At 42.4% G+C, this 17,549-nt stretch overlaps 1 protein-coding gene and 1 non-coding gene across 2 annotated transcripts in view; both read right to left on the minus strand.

Moving 5' to 3' along the window:
* The window catches only part of DHTKD1 (dehydrogenase E1 and transketolase domain containing 1), a 50,848-nt gene extending 33,592 nt beyond the window's left edge, over positions 1–17,256 (minus strand). Inside the window, exons 1-2 of the mRNA XM_077897232.1 lie at positions 17,013–17,256; positions 3,118–3,273 (exon numbers count right to left, since the gene is read on the minus strand). Of these exons, the coding sequence (XP_077753358.1) occupies positions 3,118–3,273; positions 17,013–17,169 (313 nt within the window). The 5' untranslated portion in view covers positions 17,170–17,256. The remainder of the gene's footprint in view (positions 1–3,117; positions 3,274–17,012) is intronic.
* On the minus strand, positions 1,845–1,951 carry LOC144314989 (U6 spliceosomal RNA). The gene has a single exon (XR_013380813.1). It is a non-coding gene; the product is annotated as a U6 spliceosomal RNA (small nuclear RNA).
* Positions 17,257–17,549: the final 293 nt, after the last annotated feature.

Genomic DNA, 17,549 nt, shown 5'->3' on the forward strand with positions numbered 1-17,549 from the left:
TCCTAGTAGTAACAAGGTTGCACTTTCTGATAAGTAACTTCATATTTCTGGTTAATGCTGAATGGAACACTTGAGAATATTTTTAGGATGTCCTTATTCTGACATCATATTAAGTTTTGTATCTGTTTTGGTGGATGTGCTGTTGTTGAGCATTACTCACAGTACCATGAGAGCATAGGTGAGGGAATACTGAACTCTACCTTAGCAAGCCCTGGGTAGCTCTGCCTCACAGAGCAGTCAGTGCTCATTGAATCCTAAAAATGAACAGGAATGTCATAGGTTGATCAAGTAGAGATAGAAGGACATTCCATGCAAAGTTAAGAACGAATCAGTTGACAGAATTATATCAGGGACCTGTACACAGATTCAGCAAGAATAAGGCACAACACAGAGACAGGGATGACATAAAAATGGTAAGTGTTTCCATTCCTGAAGGGCCATTTAAATTATGATAGAGGCATAGATTTTGTCTTAGAGACCCCAACTGAGAATTACCTAGCTGAGTCCAGTCAAATCCTAGAACCACAAGATAATAAAATTGTGCCCTTAAAAGTCACTATATTTTGGAGTGGTTCGTTTCACTGCAATAAATTACTAGAACATTAATTGATGCATATACCAGAATTGGACATTGGCCAACATTAACTTTAAAAAAAAAACGACAAAAGGGGCATCTGGCTGGCTCAGTCATAAGAGCATGTGACTCTCAATCTCGGGGTTGTGAGTTCAAGCGCACATTGAGTGTCAAGATTGCTTAAAAATAAAATCTTTAAAAGTCATAAAGAAATATGAAAATAAATAAAATAGGGCAGCCTGGGTGGCTCAACGGTTTAGCACCACCTTCAGCCCAGGGCATGATCCTGGAGTCCCGGGATAGAGTTCCATGTTGGGACTACATGGAGCCTGCTTCTCCTTCAGCCTGTGTCTCTGCCTCTCTCTCTCTCTCTCTCTGTGTGTGTCTCTCATGAATAAATAAATAAAAATCTTAAAATAAATAAATAAAATAAAATAAAATAATCTAATTTTAAAAAATAAAATAGGGATCCCTGTGTGGCTCAGCGGTTTAGCGCCTGCCTTCGGCCCAGGGTGTGATCCTAGAGACCTAGGATCGAGTCCCACATCAGGCTCCCGGTACATGGAGCCTGCTTCTCCCTCTACCTGTGTCTCTGCCTCTCTCTCTCTCTGTATGTCTCTCATGAATAAATAAATAAAATCTTAAAAAATAATAATAATAAAATAAAATAACAAAAAAATAAAATAAAATATGACATGAGGTAGGAACCCAGGATCCTGACTGGTTATCCAGCACCAACTTCGTTTAAGTTCCCAGGGTGTGAAAGAAAACAGGCAGAAAGGGTGCAGGCTACAGAATGGAAGCAGATGTGGGTTGTCACCGTACCTCTGCCACTTTCTAGCTACAAGTTACTTAGATTCTCTGAGTTTCTGTTCTATCTGTAAAATAAAGATGGCAGTAACTTCTTTAGGAAGTAGGTATGAGAATGAATTGACATGATAGATGTAAAGTGGCACATAATGGGAGTCTGACTGTTTTTTTCTTTTTAATTTCAGGGCTTGTAATTTTTTATTCATTTTTCAAATAATCTGTTTTATTTTGTGGAAAGAGCACTGAACATAATAACTCTTTTCTACCCAATTTTTAAGTATAAAATACAGTATTGTTAACTGTAGGCCCCATTGTATAGAAGATCTCCATACTTATTTATCTTTCATAATTGAAACTTTGTACCTTTAACCCACAGCTTCTCTTTTCCACCTATACCCAGACCTTGGGCACCATTATTCTATGGGTTCTAAGAATTGACTATTTTATTTCATTATTTTTCTTAAATATGGAATGCTTCATGAATTTGCAGGTTATTCTTGTGCAAGGGCCATTCTAACCCCCTCTGTATAATTCCAGTTTTAATATCTGTGCTGCTGAAGCTAGCACAAGTTGGACTACTTGAGATTCCTCATGTAGTGAGATCCTGTAGTATCCATCCTTCTGCAACTGGTTTTATTTCACCTAGCATAATGTCCCCAAGGTTCATCCATGGTGTCACAAATAGCAGGATTTCCTTTTCTCTAAGGCCGAATAATATTCCATTCTGTGCACATACTGCATTCTCTTTCTTTTTTTTAAAGTAGGCTCTACGCCTAATGTGGGGCTTGAACTCATGACCCCAAGATTAGGAGTTGTATGCTCTACCAACTGAGCCAGCCAGGTGCCCCTTTACTGCATTTCTTTATTCATTCATCCACTGATGGACATTTAGGTTGTTTCTGTATTTTGGTTATTGTAATAATGCCACAATAAACATGAAAGTACAGGTAACTCTTCAAGACCCTGATTTCAATTCCTTTGGATAAATACTCAGAAGTGGGATTATTGGATCATACGGTATTTCTATTTTTAATTTTTTGAGGAACCTCTATATTGTTTTCCAGAGTAGCTATACCTACTTGCATTCCCACCAGCAGTGCATGAGGGCTCCCTTTTCTCCACATCCACATCTTCATCAACACTTCTCATCTCATGTCTTTTTTATAACAGCCATTCTAACAGGTGTGAGGTGATAATATCTCACCGTGGTTTTGATTTACATTTCCTTGATGATGAACAATGCTGAATACCTTTCCATACACCTGCTGGCTACTTGTATGTCTTATTTGGTGAATATGTTTTCAAACTCAGAAGAAATGGGTCTTACTGAAAGACTATTCTAGAACCTCAAGACAGGTCCTCTTAGACAATGCTTGAAAGTGCCCCTCACTGTCAGCTCATATCCCTTGGAAGCCTCAGCCCCAGGGGTGGTGAGGGGGACATGTGGATTCTTCAAGAACAGAGACAGGAGCTCTACCTCATGTTGGCAGCTAACTGTCACATGGACAGTCTAGTGTCAACCAGCTTTTTTTTTTTTTTAAAGATTTATTTATTTATTCATGAGAGACACACAGAGAGAGAAGCAGAGACACAGGCAGAGGGAGAAGCAGGCTCTTCTCAGGAGCCAGATGCATGACTCAATCCCAGATCCCAAGATCACGACCTGAGCTGAAGGCAGCCGAAGGCAGCCACCCAACCGCTGAGCCTGCCAGGCGTCCCTCAACCAGCTTTACCTGAGGTATTAAAGGGTCCTTGCACGGTCGACAGAAGAGCTTGGATTTCAGGCACATCCTCCTGCAAGGCTTGTCCACTGAAGAGGGGGTTGATTTTGGCAGCTTTATGACCATGTTCACAGTATACTGTCACCAATCTGGCAAGGCCATGATCAACTAATTCCAATGGAAAAGAAAATAATACAAACAATTTAGGAAATGCCCACACACACACACACACACAAAACCAGTTTTTCTAAGAAGCCTTTGTAACCTAAAACATTTTTAATGCATTGCTTCCACCCACCATATCTCAGGATTAAAGACTACCGGAATCCAGGAAAACACACTGGAAAAAAAAAAAAAGGGAACAGAACTATGAGCGCACATTTGTAAAACAACTATGTCCATTGATAGATAGTAAAAGGAAACACCTCAAATCGAAAAGAATTGTTAAAATGCTGAGATTAGGGATAATTATAGTCCTCTTATTATTTGAGATTTTTAAATATTTTACATAAAAAAGTAGAACTACAAAATCAATGTTACATTTCCTTCCCCGTTTCTTAAAGGCCCCAGGTCACAGTTATTTCAGACTCATGAAATCTTAGACCAGAAAAAGATCTTAAAAATGATCTTGTCACACACATAGCGCAAATAAAAAAAAAAGAAAGAAAGAAAGAAAGAAAGAAAGAAAGAAAGAAAGAAAGATCTCCTTTATAAAGCCTAAATGTGCAGTTCCTCCATCTCTGCTTAAAGGAGAGGCATTATCTCTCAGTGAATCCAATTGGTGATTTTATATTGAGCCCAAAATTGCTTTTTTTCCCCTTTTCCACATGAAAGGTCTTCCAAACTTTGAAGAAAAAAAAATTCCTTCATGCTTACATTCAATTCACCTTCAGTTCATCAAGGCAGCCTTACAGACTGACTGCAAATCCCTGAAGATGAGCAGATCCACTCTTGAGTGCACACAAGAAAATGAAAAATGTTTTCTGAACATTTTTTTCAGTTTGTTTTTATTCTTAGAACCCAGGGAAAATTGTTAGCATATTTTGAAACATTTAATTATCATTCATGAACATTTATTGCAATGAAGTGAGCTACATATGTGCTTGGGTTTGTAGTCAGAGGATTGCCAAATGTATGGCTTGCTGCAGGCTCACAGGAAAAATAGAGATGAAATGAATATGTAAAGAATGTGTTTACACTAATACGACAGGAGGTTCCATATTATGTCTAGTAAACTAATCAAACAATCCCAGTAAATGAATTTATTTCAGGCTGGAGGGTAATCATATAAACTGCTACAGGGGTTCTATTCTGAACCCTATTAAAGTTCTCAATTGCTGTGCTACAAAGTAGGAAATTTTTGGATGTATGGCTAAAATCCAGATAGACCACATCTAAAGCATTGTCCCCACTGGCCACTCCTTAAAAACACATTTTTCTTTTCTTCGATGGCTGAGTAGTATTGCAATGACGTGCATGCAGCTAGAGTGTATTATACTAAGGGAAAGAAGTCAACAGGGAACGACAATTATATGATCTCACTCATACATGGAATTTAAGAAACAAAACAGAGGATCAAAGGGGAAGAGATCAAAATAAAACAAGACAAAATCAGAGAGGAAGACAAATCATAAAAGACTGTTAACTATAGGGAACAAACAGAGTTGCTGGAGGGGAGGGAGGTGGAGGGATGGGGTTGTTGAATGATGGGCATTAAGGAGGGCCTGTGATGGAATGGCACTGGGTGTCTTAATGCAACTGATGAATACCGAACTCTACTTCTGAAACTAAATATACACTATATGTAAATTAATTGAATTTAAATAAATAAAACACAATTAAACCACATTCTCCTTCCCTCCACCCTCCAAAAACAAAACAAAAAATCCCATATTCTTCCCTGGGCTCTGTGACATTGCAAGATCCTGGCCTTCCTCCTACCTCACTGGCTACTCAACCTTAGTAATTTTGTGGGGAGTTCATCTCTAAAACAGTGCTCTGCACGTCTGCTCAGAGCCTTTTTCTCAATCTATTTTCTCTCTGGGTGATCTCCTACACTTTCCACAGCTTCTAGTAACATGTACAAAACCACATCTCTAGTGGGACAAGTCCAATAGTAAACATGTAAGGTTATCATCACCATTCTCAGATTAGTAGCCTTGTTGAAAACATTCTCTTAGTGAACCTATGTCCGCTCACAGAGATCACTGCTCCCATTTTTAACTGCTCACCAGGCTTTTCAAGCTACTTTAGAGCAAAGGCATAGGAGTTGGCATAAAAGCATGCTGCTCACTCCAAAGAATACATGTCCACTGCTGTTCTGGCAGAGCCAGAGAGTGGGGGCCTCTCCCCCCTTGCACCTCTATATCCATCCTGCCCCTCTGTTTTCTCTCAGGCCCTCCTTCCATTGTTCTGGTTTCTTCCTTCCTCCTCTTTTTTTTTTTTTTTTAAGGTTTTATTTATTTATTAGAGAGAGAGAGAGAGGGAGAGGGATCATGAGCAGGGAGACGGGCAGAGGGAGAGGGAGAAGCAGACTCCCTGCTGAGTAGGGAGCCCTACATGGGGCTCTATCCTAGGACCCTGGGATCATGACCTGACCCATGTAGGGCTCGATCCTAGAACCCTGGGATCATAATCTGAACCAAAGGCAGACGCTTAATGTACTGAGCCATCCAGGAGCCCCCCTCTGGTTTCTTCTTGAAGATCCAATTCCATATCCCTTCCCTTTCTGCCTCCCAGATCCTTCCATTGGAATTCCATGGAATTCTGCTCCATGATTAACAAATCTCTCTGCATTCTCTCCCTCTTCCCTAAACACTCCTTATACCCCTGACCTAACTGGAACCTGCTTTCCCCCAGGGAACAATAGGAGGTGAAGCTACTCATCACCACACCCTCCCCAAAAGTTCCTCATAGACTTTCCCCTACTATCAGTCCTCTAATTCTGCAAACCGCCAATCCTCCGAGAGACAAGCCATAGTGCTGTCAACTAATCTTCCTTTGCCAATAGCCATTGCAAAACAATGTTGTAGGAGAAACTTAAGTGTATGAGGAGGAAAAAAGACTATATGCAGCATATACAGCAGGAGCCTGCTCTTTGTTAAAATGTATATGTGTATAATACATAAAACATATTTCATTACATAGTCTATATAGCATAATATTAGTATCTATAGTATTCCTATATATGTATGTGTGTATATATATTTCATATGTGTAAAGGAAATGGACTAAAACTTAGGGATTATCCTATATTAAAATTCCTGATTTTTGGTTTTTTGCTAATCATATTTACTGAATTCTCCACAGTGAACATGCATAGAACTCTTTAAATTGTATCCATTTAACTGACTTGCCACCTACTATGCTCTGAAAGCTTTTGATTTCAGAGGTTTTCTCCATGTCCCCTGGCACACCTGTCCCCACCCATGGACTTCATGCTTGTAAGAATCAGGTATATTTGTACCTATGGCTTTTGCTATGGGAGAAAATAAAATGTTGGAGGAGAAATCATAAAAATCTGGAGAAATGGGGGCAGCCCCGGTGGTGCAGCAGTTTAGCGCCGCCTGCAGCCTGGGGTGTGATCCTGGAGACCCAGGATCGAGTCCCACATCGGGCTTCCTGCATGGAGCCTGCTTCTCCCTCTGCCTGTGTCTCTGCCTCTCTCTTCGCTCTCTCTGAATGAATAAATAAATAAATCTTTAAAAAAAAAATCTGGAGAAATGTTGCATTCAGATTGCTTCCATAAGTGCTCTTATTTTTAAAGATTTGGAAATATGAAAACAAAAATAAATATATTTGTGAAAATATTTAAAGCATCTCTCATTCCTTTATCTTACTCCTTGCTTTAATGACCTTTTTGAAATTAACATGAAACTAACACGTTCTAGTTTCAAATGCTTTGGATGAAAGTGCTTCACCTGTATTACTTTTGTGGCAAATAGTGAAAAGACAAGAGGATGAGAGCACAGCAACTGAATACATATATTCCTCATAAAAATAACTTTATCACTGTAAAAATAAACCAAAGGATTACTGTAAAAGAAAAATGCATATGTTTATGTTAGGCATAATACCATCCAAACAACTTAGCACTTAGGTTATCTATAGAAGTTCAGAAGAATTTAATTTGATGTTTCAATCTCTAAGAAGCCAGAGAAAATAGGGAAAACAGCAGCAGAGAGACACATGCTTCTTCAAAACAAAATGGAAAATACCGAAAGCATGCTTCTGGTTTAAGAGACTGGCACATAGTAGATGCTCAAGAAACATCTGTTATGAACTGAATCAAGTCCTAAGATTCAGCATATCATAAGAGAGTCACACAATCATCGTTGATGAAAGTTCTCCAGAGCCCTCAAACACACAGTACAAGAGCTGCAGTGGATGCTCCTTCCTTGCTTTGAGCCCCTCTTTCTGAGAGCCACATCCTCTCATTCCAGAAAGTAGGATCCTGAGACCATGTTTACCACATTCCCTTCTGCCTCCTTCCCAATTCACAGATTCCAAAGACACCTGAATCAAGGTGGGTCCGATTTCATCTTTCCAGAATTTATGACTTGGTTTTGGGAGATAAGGATGGTTTGCTACGCCTCCTGTTTGTGCCAACAACGTGGCTTCTACTGAACACCTGCTTTTCTTCTGGAAGTCTGGAATTTTGGCACACACAGAGGATGCTTACATGAACATCTGCCAATAAAAACCTTGGGGGCCAAGTTGCTAATGGACTTCCAGGGTATATATACTACTGTGTTTGTGTTGCTAGAAGAGGAGTGCAGTCTGTGTCACCCCTCATGGGACAGAGAGCATGAAAAAGCCTGCACAAAGGTGCCTCCAGAGGTGACTTTTCCTGTGCTTTTCTCCATTATGATCCAGATCCTTATTACATCACTGTGATAAACCTGAGCCATGAGTACAACTATAGGCTGAGTGCCATGAGTCTTTCTGGTGAATCTCTATATGTAGGGGGGGTCTCGAGGACCCCGACACGCATTATGGGTAGCATAGGAGCTAAGTACATTAACAGCTGTGCCCTGTGAGCTCACACACAGCTTTTACCAATATTCCTAGAGTTAGTTCTGATCTTCTTCCCCTCCACTCCACCCCAGTCTTGGGTGCTGCACATATCCTTCAGTTCTGGGAGATTCCCTCGTATCTTTCAAATAAAGTTCCCTCTTTGCTTTAGAGAGCCACAGTGGTTTCTGATGCTTGTGACCAAAAGAACCTTAGCTAATGGGAGAATGAAAAAAAAAAAATTACTGTAGGGATATTTACATCAATTGCTTTATTCTCAAACAAGCACAGTGGGGGCAATGAGGAATGTTTTATTTTCAGGAAGAAGGGGTTCATATTAACCATTATGAAGTACATAGACAGATAAACTAAATATTTAAAGTCAGTATAGTTCTTTTTCATCATCTGGTCATAATAGCCTCTTCCCAAAAGTATCTAGATAGTATCCACAGTCTCTTGTATTCAAGGCAGCATATCCTTATAGCAAGTGGGAATGAGAATGTTGGGTATCTATGAAGTCATGAAAATTCGAAGAATGAGAATGTTATAACTGGAGTCCCTCTGAACCCCATTAAAATGTGACAGCTGACCCCAGCTTCAGCTTAGGAACATCGTAGATACCCACATTAACACTAAGACTCTGTACCAGAGTACCATATTCTGTACAACACAGACGTAGGCTGTGAAACTGAGTTCATTTTATATCATATCCTCTCTTTCCACCCCAAACTAATAATATCGTTTTTTAGAAAGATTTTATTTGTTTGTTTGTTTGCTTGTTTATTTATTTATTTATTTATTTATTTATTTATTTATTTATTTATTTATAAAGGCAGGGAGAGAGCAAGCAAGTAGGGAGAGCAGCAGAGAGAAATGGCAAAGCAGACTCTCCGCTGAGCAGGAAGCTCAGTGCAGGGGTTGATCCCTGGGATCCTAACCTGAGCCAAAGGCAGAAGCATATCCTCATATGCTTATAAAATAAATTTCTTATCTTATAAAATAAATTTATTTCGCCAGATATTTTTCTTGAAAAAAATTTAAAAACTAAACTAAAAAGCAAAACAAAACAAACCCCCACTTTGTTCTGATCCTGTTTTTCTCCCAATCCTTTCTAAATCACTGCCAAGATAGATAAGGGTCACAGATGAAATGATAGTGAGCACTAACCTTTGCTACACCCTGTAGTCAGTGTCTCACACATATCATCTTACCTAACCCTTGCAACAACTCTGAAATAGGTATCTTTATCTGCAGAAGAGTTAATTGGGGCTCAAAGAGGGTTATGTGACTTCCAAAATGTGATCAGATAGTGAAGAAGTTGGAATTTGAACTCAAGCATATTTGACTTCAACTCAGTCATTTATCCATTATACTACAAGAAAGATTGAAAAGGGAAGGGGCGTCTGGGTGGCTCAGTCGGTTAAGCATCTGACATTGGCTCAGGCCATGATCCCAGAGTGCTGGGATTGGGCCCCAAATCCAGCTTCCTGCTCAGCGGGGAGCCTACTACTCCCTCCCCTTCTGCCCCTCCCCCCACTTGTGTGCTCTATCTCTCACTAACTCTCACATGCAAATGAATAAATAAAATCTTTTTTAAAAAAATTGAAAACAGAAGCCCAGAATGGCAAAAGGGATGAGAGAACTGGAAATCACGGAGACAACCAAAAAAAAAAAAGTACAAAAGCTAATGCCATTAGCCTTTTTTGGTCTGCATTTGTACTCCAGAATTAAGTAAATTTTTAAAAATCTCTGTGCAATAAGATTTTCTTCAACTACTTTTCCCATGACTCCAGTAAAGGCTCCTGTTATTTCTAATATGCAATATACCCACAACTTCAACTATTAAAGCTCAGTGCAAGGTCAGTAACCACTCAATGCTGTTTGGAATCCTATGGCTCCCATCTTCTGCTGATCCCTAAATCCTGCCATTTTTTTGTGATCCAAATCCTCCATAATTAAATTTATACTCATGAATCAGCACTCCTCCATTTAAAGTGGGATTGTTCATAAGTAAATTCAAGTTTACCTGAATTGAGGTTTACAGAGGTTAAAGTACAAGCTGTTACTAATCACCAGCTACAAAGAACACTCATCATAGGTCAAATTTTAACTAGTGAAACCACTGCCATCTAAGAGGTTACTAGAAGCAAATTCAATATCTCCTTAAACCCTAAGTGCAATGGAAGTCTTAGCAAATGATGCAGTTGTCCTATGCAAGCATTGATTTTCAGCCATGATAAATATTTGAAGAAAGAAGGCTGATGAAGGAAGGGCAAAGAGGAGGAGGGAGGCACCATAACTTTGATCGTTAAGTCTTCCCACTGCACTGTCACTTGTGATGTGGGTGGTGCCATGCAACTATTTTCAGTAGGGCTTGTCCTTCGATTGACTTTGCCAATACCAAAAAGGTGACGTGATCCATCACATCAACTCAATCGTTCTTCTCAACCAATAGGGTACCTTTCAGGACAACTGGCAGACATTAATTAAACCACGTACTCCTGTTCTAATTAATAGAACTGACCATAAGCACACACTTCAATGGGATTTAAGAAAAAACCCAGCAAGTCTTCACTGCGTTCATCAGTAAAAAAGAAATTATTACTTTTTCTAAAACACAGTAATACATTATATTACCCAACGTGTATGGTGCTTCCTTTCTTGATACTTGGTATGATGGTGGTGTACCCAAAGTTCAAGTGCACTAAATGTTACAACAAATTACATGTACAGAATCATATTTCCATTTCCTGGTGGGAATAAGTCATTTAATAGGTATTCCGTTTAATGTAGAGCTGGGAGGAATGTAAGACAAGATCTTTACCAGGCAGAATTTTACAAGGTGAGATGATAGGTCCCTACACAAAACCGCACTCAGTCGTAAAAAGCTCAATAGAGGGATCCCTGGGTGGCTCAGATGTTTGGTGCCTGCCTTTGGCCCAGGGCATGATCCTGGAGACCCAGGAGTCCCACATCGGGCTCCCTGCATGGAGCCTGCTTCTTCCTCTGCCTGTGTCTCTGCCTCTCTCTCTCTCTATGAATAAATAAATAAAATCTTGGAAAAAAAAACAACCTCAATAGAGTCCAAGTCCATCTTAGTCCATCCCATACTAAGAGTTGAAGTGGCTCAGATTAGGATAGGCAGGCATTGTCTGGGAAGATGTCATGGAGGAGACAGGTATGGAGATGGGTAAGCAGTGGAAAGGCATATAGGATAAAGCCTAAAATGTGGGGGAATTTATGTTGGAGAGAGGTAAGAAAGAAAGCAGAATGGGTCACAAAAAATGAAGAGCATTGACTATCAAGCTAGAGAATCTGCATTTTATTCTGAGAGGCAAAGTGGAGCCTTTGGACATCTGAGTTAAGAAAACGACTCAATGAAACCAATGTTTCAGAAAGATTGGTCTAAGCCAGACAGGAACTAGGCTACAAATCTTAATACCAGTGAGGCTAGCAGTTTTATCTTTTCAAAGTCATGGATCTCTTTTTTTGAGAATTCAGTAAAAGTTACATGCTCTTTTCCTAAAAATAGACACAGAGTTGCTCAAGGTCCACAGACCCTCTGAAACTTTTCCATAGGGATCCGTGGATCTTGGTTAAAACATTTGAATTATTATGATTATTTTTTTTTGCAGCAGCAGCAGACCAGAATTAAAAGCCGAGACTAGGATCCCAGTAGTGAAAATAGAAAGAAAGCAAGGCTTTGAGTAACACAGTGCTCCAAATTTGAAAATTAGTATAAGATGAAAAAGTTGAAGGTGGGTTGCTTGCCCCAGATTTTTACAATATGTCTGTAGCAGAGACTCCTACAACTCCCAATATCCATTTTCCCTTCTTTTTCGTAGTAATAGATAGTTGAATATATGGCCACCCAGAATAAAGACCTATGTCCCGGCCTTCTAGACAGCCAGTTGGCCATGTGACTAAGTTCTGATGAGTGAGAAGATAGCAGCAGTGATGTATGCAACTTCTGAGTCTTGCCCTTAAAGGGAGAGGTGTTCTCTTTTCCTTCCCCCTTTTGGAGGATGTGGATGGAGACTGTGGATGCAGTGGTGACCCATCCTGGACCAGAGTAGAGAGCAACACCCACAGGATGGTGAAGAAACAACACAGAGGGATCCTGAATCCCTAATGACTTTGCAGAGCAGAGCTGCCATCCCAGCTCAGACCTTTACTCATCTTACTTAATTAAGTCACTGTTACTCCAGATCTCTGACACAGTCCCTGAACTTATCCTATCTAATACATAATTTGGTACCCAGTGGATTGCTACCTAACAGAGCCTAAAATGCCTGTGACATTGGCTTAGCAGTCAGGCAGCAGGTGTCAAGAACCAGACATTTCAGACAAGAAAGCTAATGAGCACTGTGTGATGCTATCTGACAAAACACGCGGTGAAAGTATCACCTGTGATATCCTGCAGGCAGACTTTATGTCCACGGGGCTATGGCTTAGTAGTGGGTGATCACTGTTCCTTGTCACTTTCAGGAAAGCCCTGGGAGAAAGATGAGGTCAAGCTAGACTGAGCAAAAAAAGATAAAGGGAAATTTAGCTCTGCTAATGGGAGGCCTCTGGACCTAGAAGGCAGGTCCTGGCAAATTTGGGAAACTAGAAGCACTTAGAAAAAGGTGGTCTGGAAGAGGCTGTCTTTGCAGGAGGTAAGAGAACACACAAACTCTTCTTCCAGTACCTTCTAGAAAGCATTCACTATTAGACAATGGGAGCCAGCTGAGCCTTCAAGGTCCAATGAAGGGTGTTGCCTTCCCACTATTATTCTAGAGGGTCTCAGGTAAGCACCATTAAGTTTAGAGTGGGTAGAGCACAGAAGCAGTAAGTAAAAGACCAGAGGTTTCAAGGCTTTAAAAGTAGGTCTAGATGAGATCTTTGACTAAAGGCAATTTGCTCATAGAATGACCACAAGCAAAAAGACTGCAAACCTATGATTGTCATAAGAAAATTGTACTACTGGGGTGCATGGGTGGCTCAGTAGGGTTAAGCATCCAGCTTTTGATTTTGGCTCAGGTCATGGTCTCAGGGTCCCGGGGTCGAGCCACATCTGGCTCTGCACTCAGCGAAGAGTCTGCTCAGGTTCTCTCTCCCTTTTCCTCTGCCCCTTCCCCCCTACCCCTATCTCTCAAATAAACAAATAAACCTTAAAAAGAAGAAAAAATAAAATTGTACTGCCAAACAAATCCTAGTTCCAGTCAAAAAAAAAAGCCCTGCAACTGAGTACCCTTAAAGTAACTCTCAGGCTCCCAACTATACCAAAATAAAGTAGATTGTGGAAGGTGTGCAGCCCCCAAGGAGGGCATACTCCCCCACGCCCACATCAGAATGGCCCCAGAAGACAATGGATGAGGACGCAGAAGGCAGAGCCAAGGGAATGTAGTGACCTTACTAGGGAGCCACATCAAGAAGCTTTTATCATTCCTCTCCAACAGGATTTGATAACTTGTTTGAACAGTGACTGCTTGCAGTTTCTCATTCTTTCTTTTTCCACATGTGAGTTTTCTTTGTATACTGAATGTGTCAATAGGGGACGCATGGCAGTTTATAACATTCCCGATCATGAGAAGACACAGACAGCCCTACAGAGAGGACTGTACATTCTCCGGAGATAATAGACTCTGAGCTGGTTTCAAGAATGAATGGAAGAGAAGAGACATGAATACATTCTATGTATGGGAAGCTTAGGTTATTTGAGTGGCCGGAGGGGTAGAGTGCAGTGATTATGAATTATTTTCCAGCATTTTCCTCACATAATTTTTAGCTGGTACCTGGCCACCCTGAATAATAATTATGCTTGCCAGTCTCTTTTGAAGATATATAGTGACCAAGTTCTGGCCAGAGAGATGCTACTGGAAGTGACAGACCCAACTCTCCTTCCCCCTTTCTCCTACCCAGCCTAGTAGGAGATCATGATCTACAAACAGAGTCACTACAAAATAATGAAGTAAATTCTGAAACAGAAGAGAAGAAAAACCTGTCACAGATCTTGCATGCAATGGTAATTTTGAAGAAAGTTACAGAGTGGCCCACTTGCCCTTCAGTTTTATTCAAAGTAGTTAAAAAATAAGAATATAAACAAAATTATTGCCCTTAACAACAAAATTCCCTAAGCTAGACCCTATGACTGCAACAAGCAATTGTTTTCAGGCATTGATTTCATTCTTGCCTCCAAATACCACATGAGGCCACCCTTGGCCTGCAGTTCTGACTCAGTAATGAACTTTCAAATATCATCAAGCACCTTACAATCGAGCAAATTCATTACTAGTGATGGGGAGGGAAGGGATTATATATAAAATCAACCCCAGAAATATGTTTCACACCACACCAGCTCAAAGTTCCCAAGATGATTTGGATACAGTCTTTCAGTTAGAAACCACTGGCTCAGGTTTTTCCAAAGCAAGGCTTAGTTTTCAGCTGTCAGGTTGTTATCAAGAATCAAATAGGGGGATCCCTGGGTGGCACAGCGGTTTGGTGCCTGCCTTTGGCCCAGGGCGCGATCCTGGAGACCCGGGATCGAATCCCACGTCGGGCTCCCAGTGCACGGAGCCTGCTTCTCCCTCTGCCTGTGTCTCTGCCTCTCTCTCTCTCTCTCTCTCTCTGACTATCATAAATAAATAAAAATTAAAAAAAAAAAAAGAATCAAATAGGGATGCCTGGGTGGGCTCAGTTTAGTGTCTGCCTTTGGCTCAGGTCATGAACCTGGGGTCCTAGAATCGAGCCCCAAGTCAGACTCCCTGCTCAGTGGAGAGTCTGCTTCTCCCTCTCCCTATGCCTGTCTCCCCACCTCTCTGCTTGTGCTCTCTCTCAATCAATAAATTTTTTTAAAAAAATGAATCAGGGGGGGTCTAGCCAGCTCACTTGATGGAACAAGGCCCACATTGCCTGTAGAGATTACTTAAAAATAAAATCTTAAAAAAAAAAAATCAAATAGAGACTCAATTGTGAGGGAAAATCTTAAACAAAATCACAATAATTGTACACTGAGCACACACTAATATGATTTTAAATGAAGAAGAGATTGTCAAACATGTCCTATACATACATCCCTTATGACTTATAACAGCATTTGGCCATCGATGGCTATGTATTTTCTGCTAGAGAATCACCTGGGGTGCCTAAATAAAAATCTATATTTTTGAACCTGATCTCAGACCACTGAATTAGAATAGTAAGATAAGGGGAGGCCTGGGAATTGGCATTTTAAACAATTTATTTATTTGTTTGTTTGTTTATTTATTTATTTGAGAGAGCAGTAGGGAGGGGGAGAAGGAGAGAGAGAATCTCCAGTAGACTCCTCTCTGAGCTCAGGGCCCTCAGGCTGGATCTCTTCACCCAGAGATCTTGGCCTGAGCCAAAAATCAAGAATCAGGTGCTCAACTAACTGAGCCACCCAAGTGCCCCGAAGCTGACATTTTTTTTTTTTTTTATTTATGATAGTCACACACAGAGAGAATGAGAGAGAGGCAGAGACACAGGCAGAGGGAGAAGCAGGCCCCATGCACCGGGAGCCGACGTGGGATTCGATCCCGGGTCTCCAGGATCAAGCCCTGGGCCAAAGGCAGGCGCCAAACCGCTGCGCCACCCAGGGATCCCGAAGCTGACATTTTAAAAATCAATTCAAAGTGATTTGAATACACACTTAAGTCTAAGAATAATTGACATGTAAAATTCTTGACACTCGATTTGCAAAGTGAAATAAGACACCAAGAGTCCTACCTTCAAGGGATTAACAACAATCCAGTTGGCCAAAATGCGTTCCCTAAAGAAGGCCCATTACATCCAAGAGACAGAAATCGGGTCTGCTATAAATGTCCCCTGAGGACAAGAGCAAAATATTGAGGTTCCAGTGGGTAATATAAGATTCAAAGTTTGGGTACTTATATGATGAAGAGGATCTTCATTGTTAATCTCATACCTAGACTGGAGATGCCAAATGGTCTTCCTCTAATAATCAATCTGTATTCATCTTCTATTCTGTAAGGATTAAATATTGACAACTTGGGGTGCCTGGGTGGCTCAGTCATCATCTCAAGGATCAGGGAGCCAGAGGGGCGGGCTCAAGATCAGGAGGAGTCTGCTGGAAGATTCTTTCCCTCAGCTCCTCCCCTCACTCCCCCGTGCCAGCAGTGCTCTGTCTCTCACTTTCTCAAATAAATGTTTTTTTTTTAAAGAAAATTTAGACAACTTTGCAGCATAAACCAAATACTCAAAATAGGTCTCTTGCACATGAGCATGCAAAGAGAAAGTCTCAAACACTTATGTTCATGTCTCCTAATCCATTAAGACCACCAGTAATACAGTCCTAAATGCAGAAAGGAGTTTAAAACTCTGAAATCAAAGTTAAGAGGCTAGTTTAGGTCAGGGAGACAAATAATTCACACCATGCTGTGGTCCAAGACCACCAGCCAACTGCCCTCTTCACCGTCGCCCTACAGTCTGCTCGACACGGCCCTGGAAATGCGTCCTTGAGGAAACCCCAGGAGCTGGGAGATCTGAGAACTCTTTTCTTCCCCCTCCCCCGCAGCCCCGCCTTCGCAAAAAACTAAGTTCCCACAAGTTCACATCCAACGGGGAAAGAAAAGACGAGACCTCGCAAAACCAGTCCGCACAGGAACGAGGGGAAGATCGCCCAGGCGCGGCACCAACGCCGAGGCCTCGAGCCCTGGGCTCCCCAGTTCCGAGGCGGGTCAGACCAGGACCCCGACCCCGACCTCGACCCGCCCTCGCCCCCCAGCCCCGCCCCCACCCGCCTGAGCGCACCCTGCAGACCCCCAGGCCCGACCTCTCCGCTCCCACAGGAGCACCCCACCTCGGGCCTAGCTGGGAGGACCCCGCCCCCCCCGCCCCAGCCCCTGCACCCACGGCCCCGCTCCATCCCCGACCTGGAGGGCGCGCCAGGCCGCCCCGGGGCTCCTGGCTCTCGGGCTTCCTCGGCCGGTAGCCATAGACTCCCTTCTCCGTCTGGTATCCGCGCCGGAGGAGCAGCGGAGGGGCTCGGCAGAAGCCTCGTCTTGCAGCTGTCACTGTGGCCGCGGCCATGTCCCGCCTGCACCCGCGGTGGGAAGACGAGAGGCAGCAGCCGCCGCGAGCCAGCGGGGGCTCTCCTGGGCGCCTGGAACCCGCGCAGGCGCAGCGCTGGAGGCGGGAAGCGGGGCCCCGCCCCCGGGACAACGCCCCCGCGTCTGATTGGTCAGGGGCCGGGCCCTGGCAGCCAATCCAGGCCAGCGGCCGGAGGGGCGGAGCCACGTCCCGGGACCCGCGGGACTCCTGCGGTTCTGGAGGCTGAGCCAGCCGGGAGTGTGCAGCCGAGCGAGCTCTGCTTTCCCGCACGAAACTCGTTATCTCCGTCTATTTCAGGGAATCCCGCCAGGAGTACTCACCCTCCACCCTCCTGCTGCAAGCCCCGGAGCACCACCACA

This window comes from Canis aureus, chromosome 5, assembly GCF_053574225.1.
Source record: "Canis aureus isolate CA01 chromosome 5, VMU_Caureus_v.1.0, whole genome shotgun sequence".
Lineage (NCBI taxonomy): Eukaryota > Metazoa > Chordata > Mammalia > Carnivora > Canidae > Canis > Canis aureus.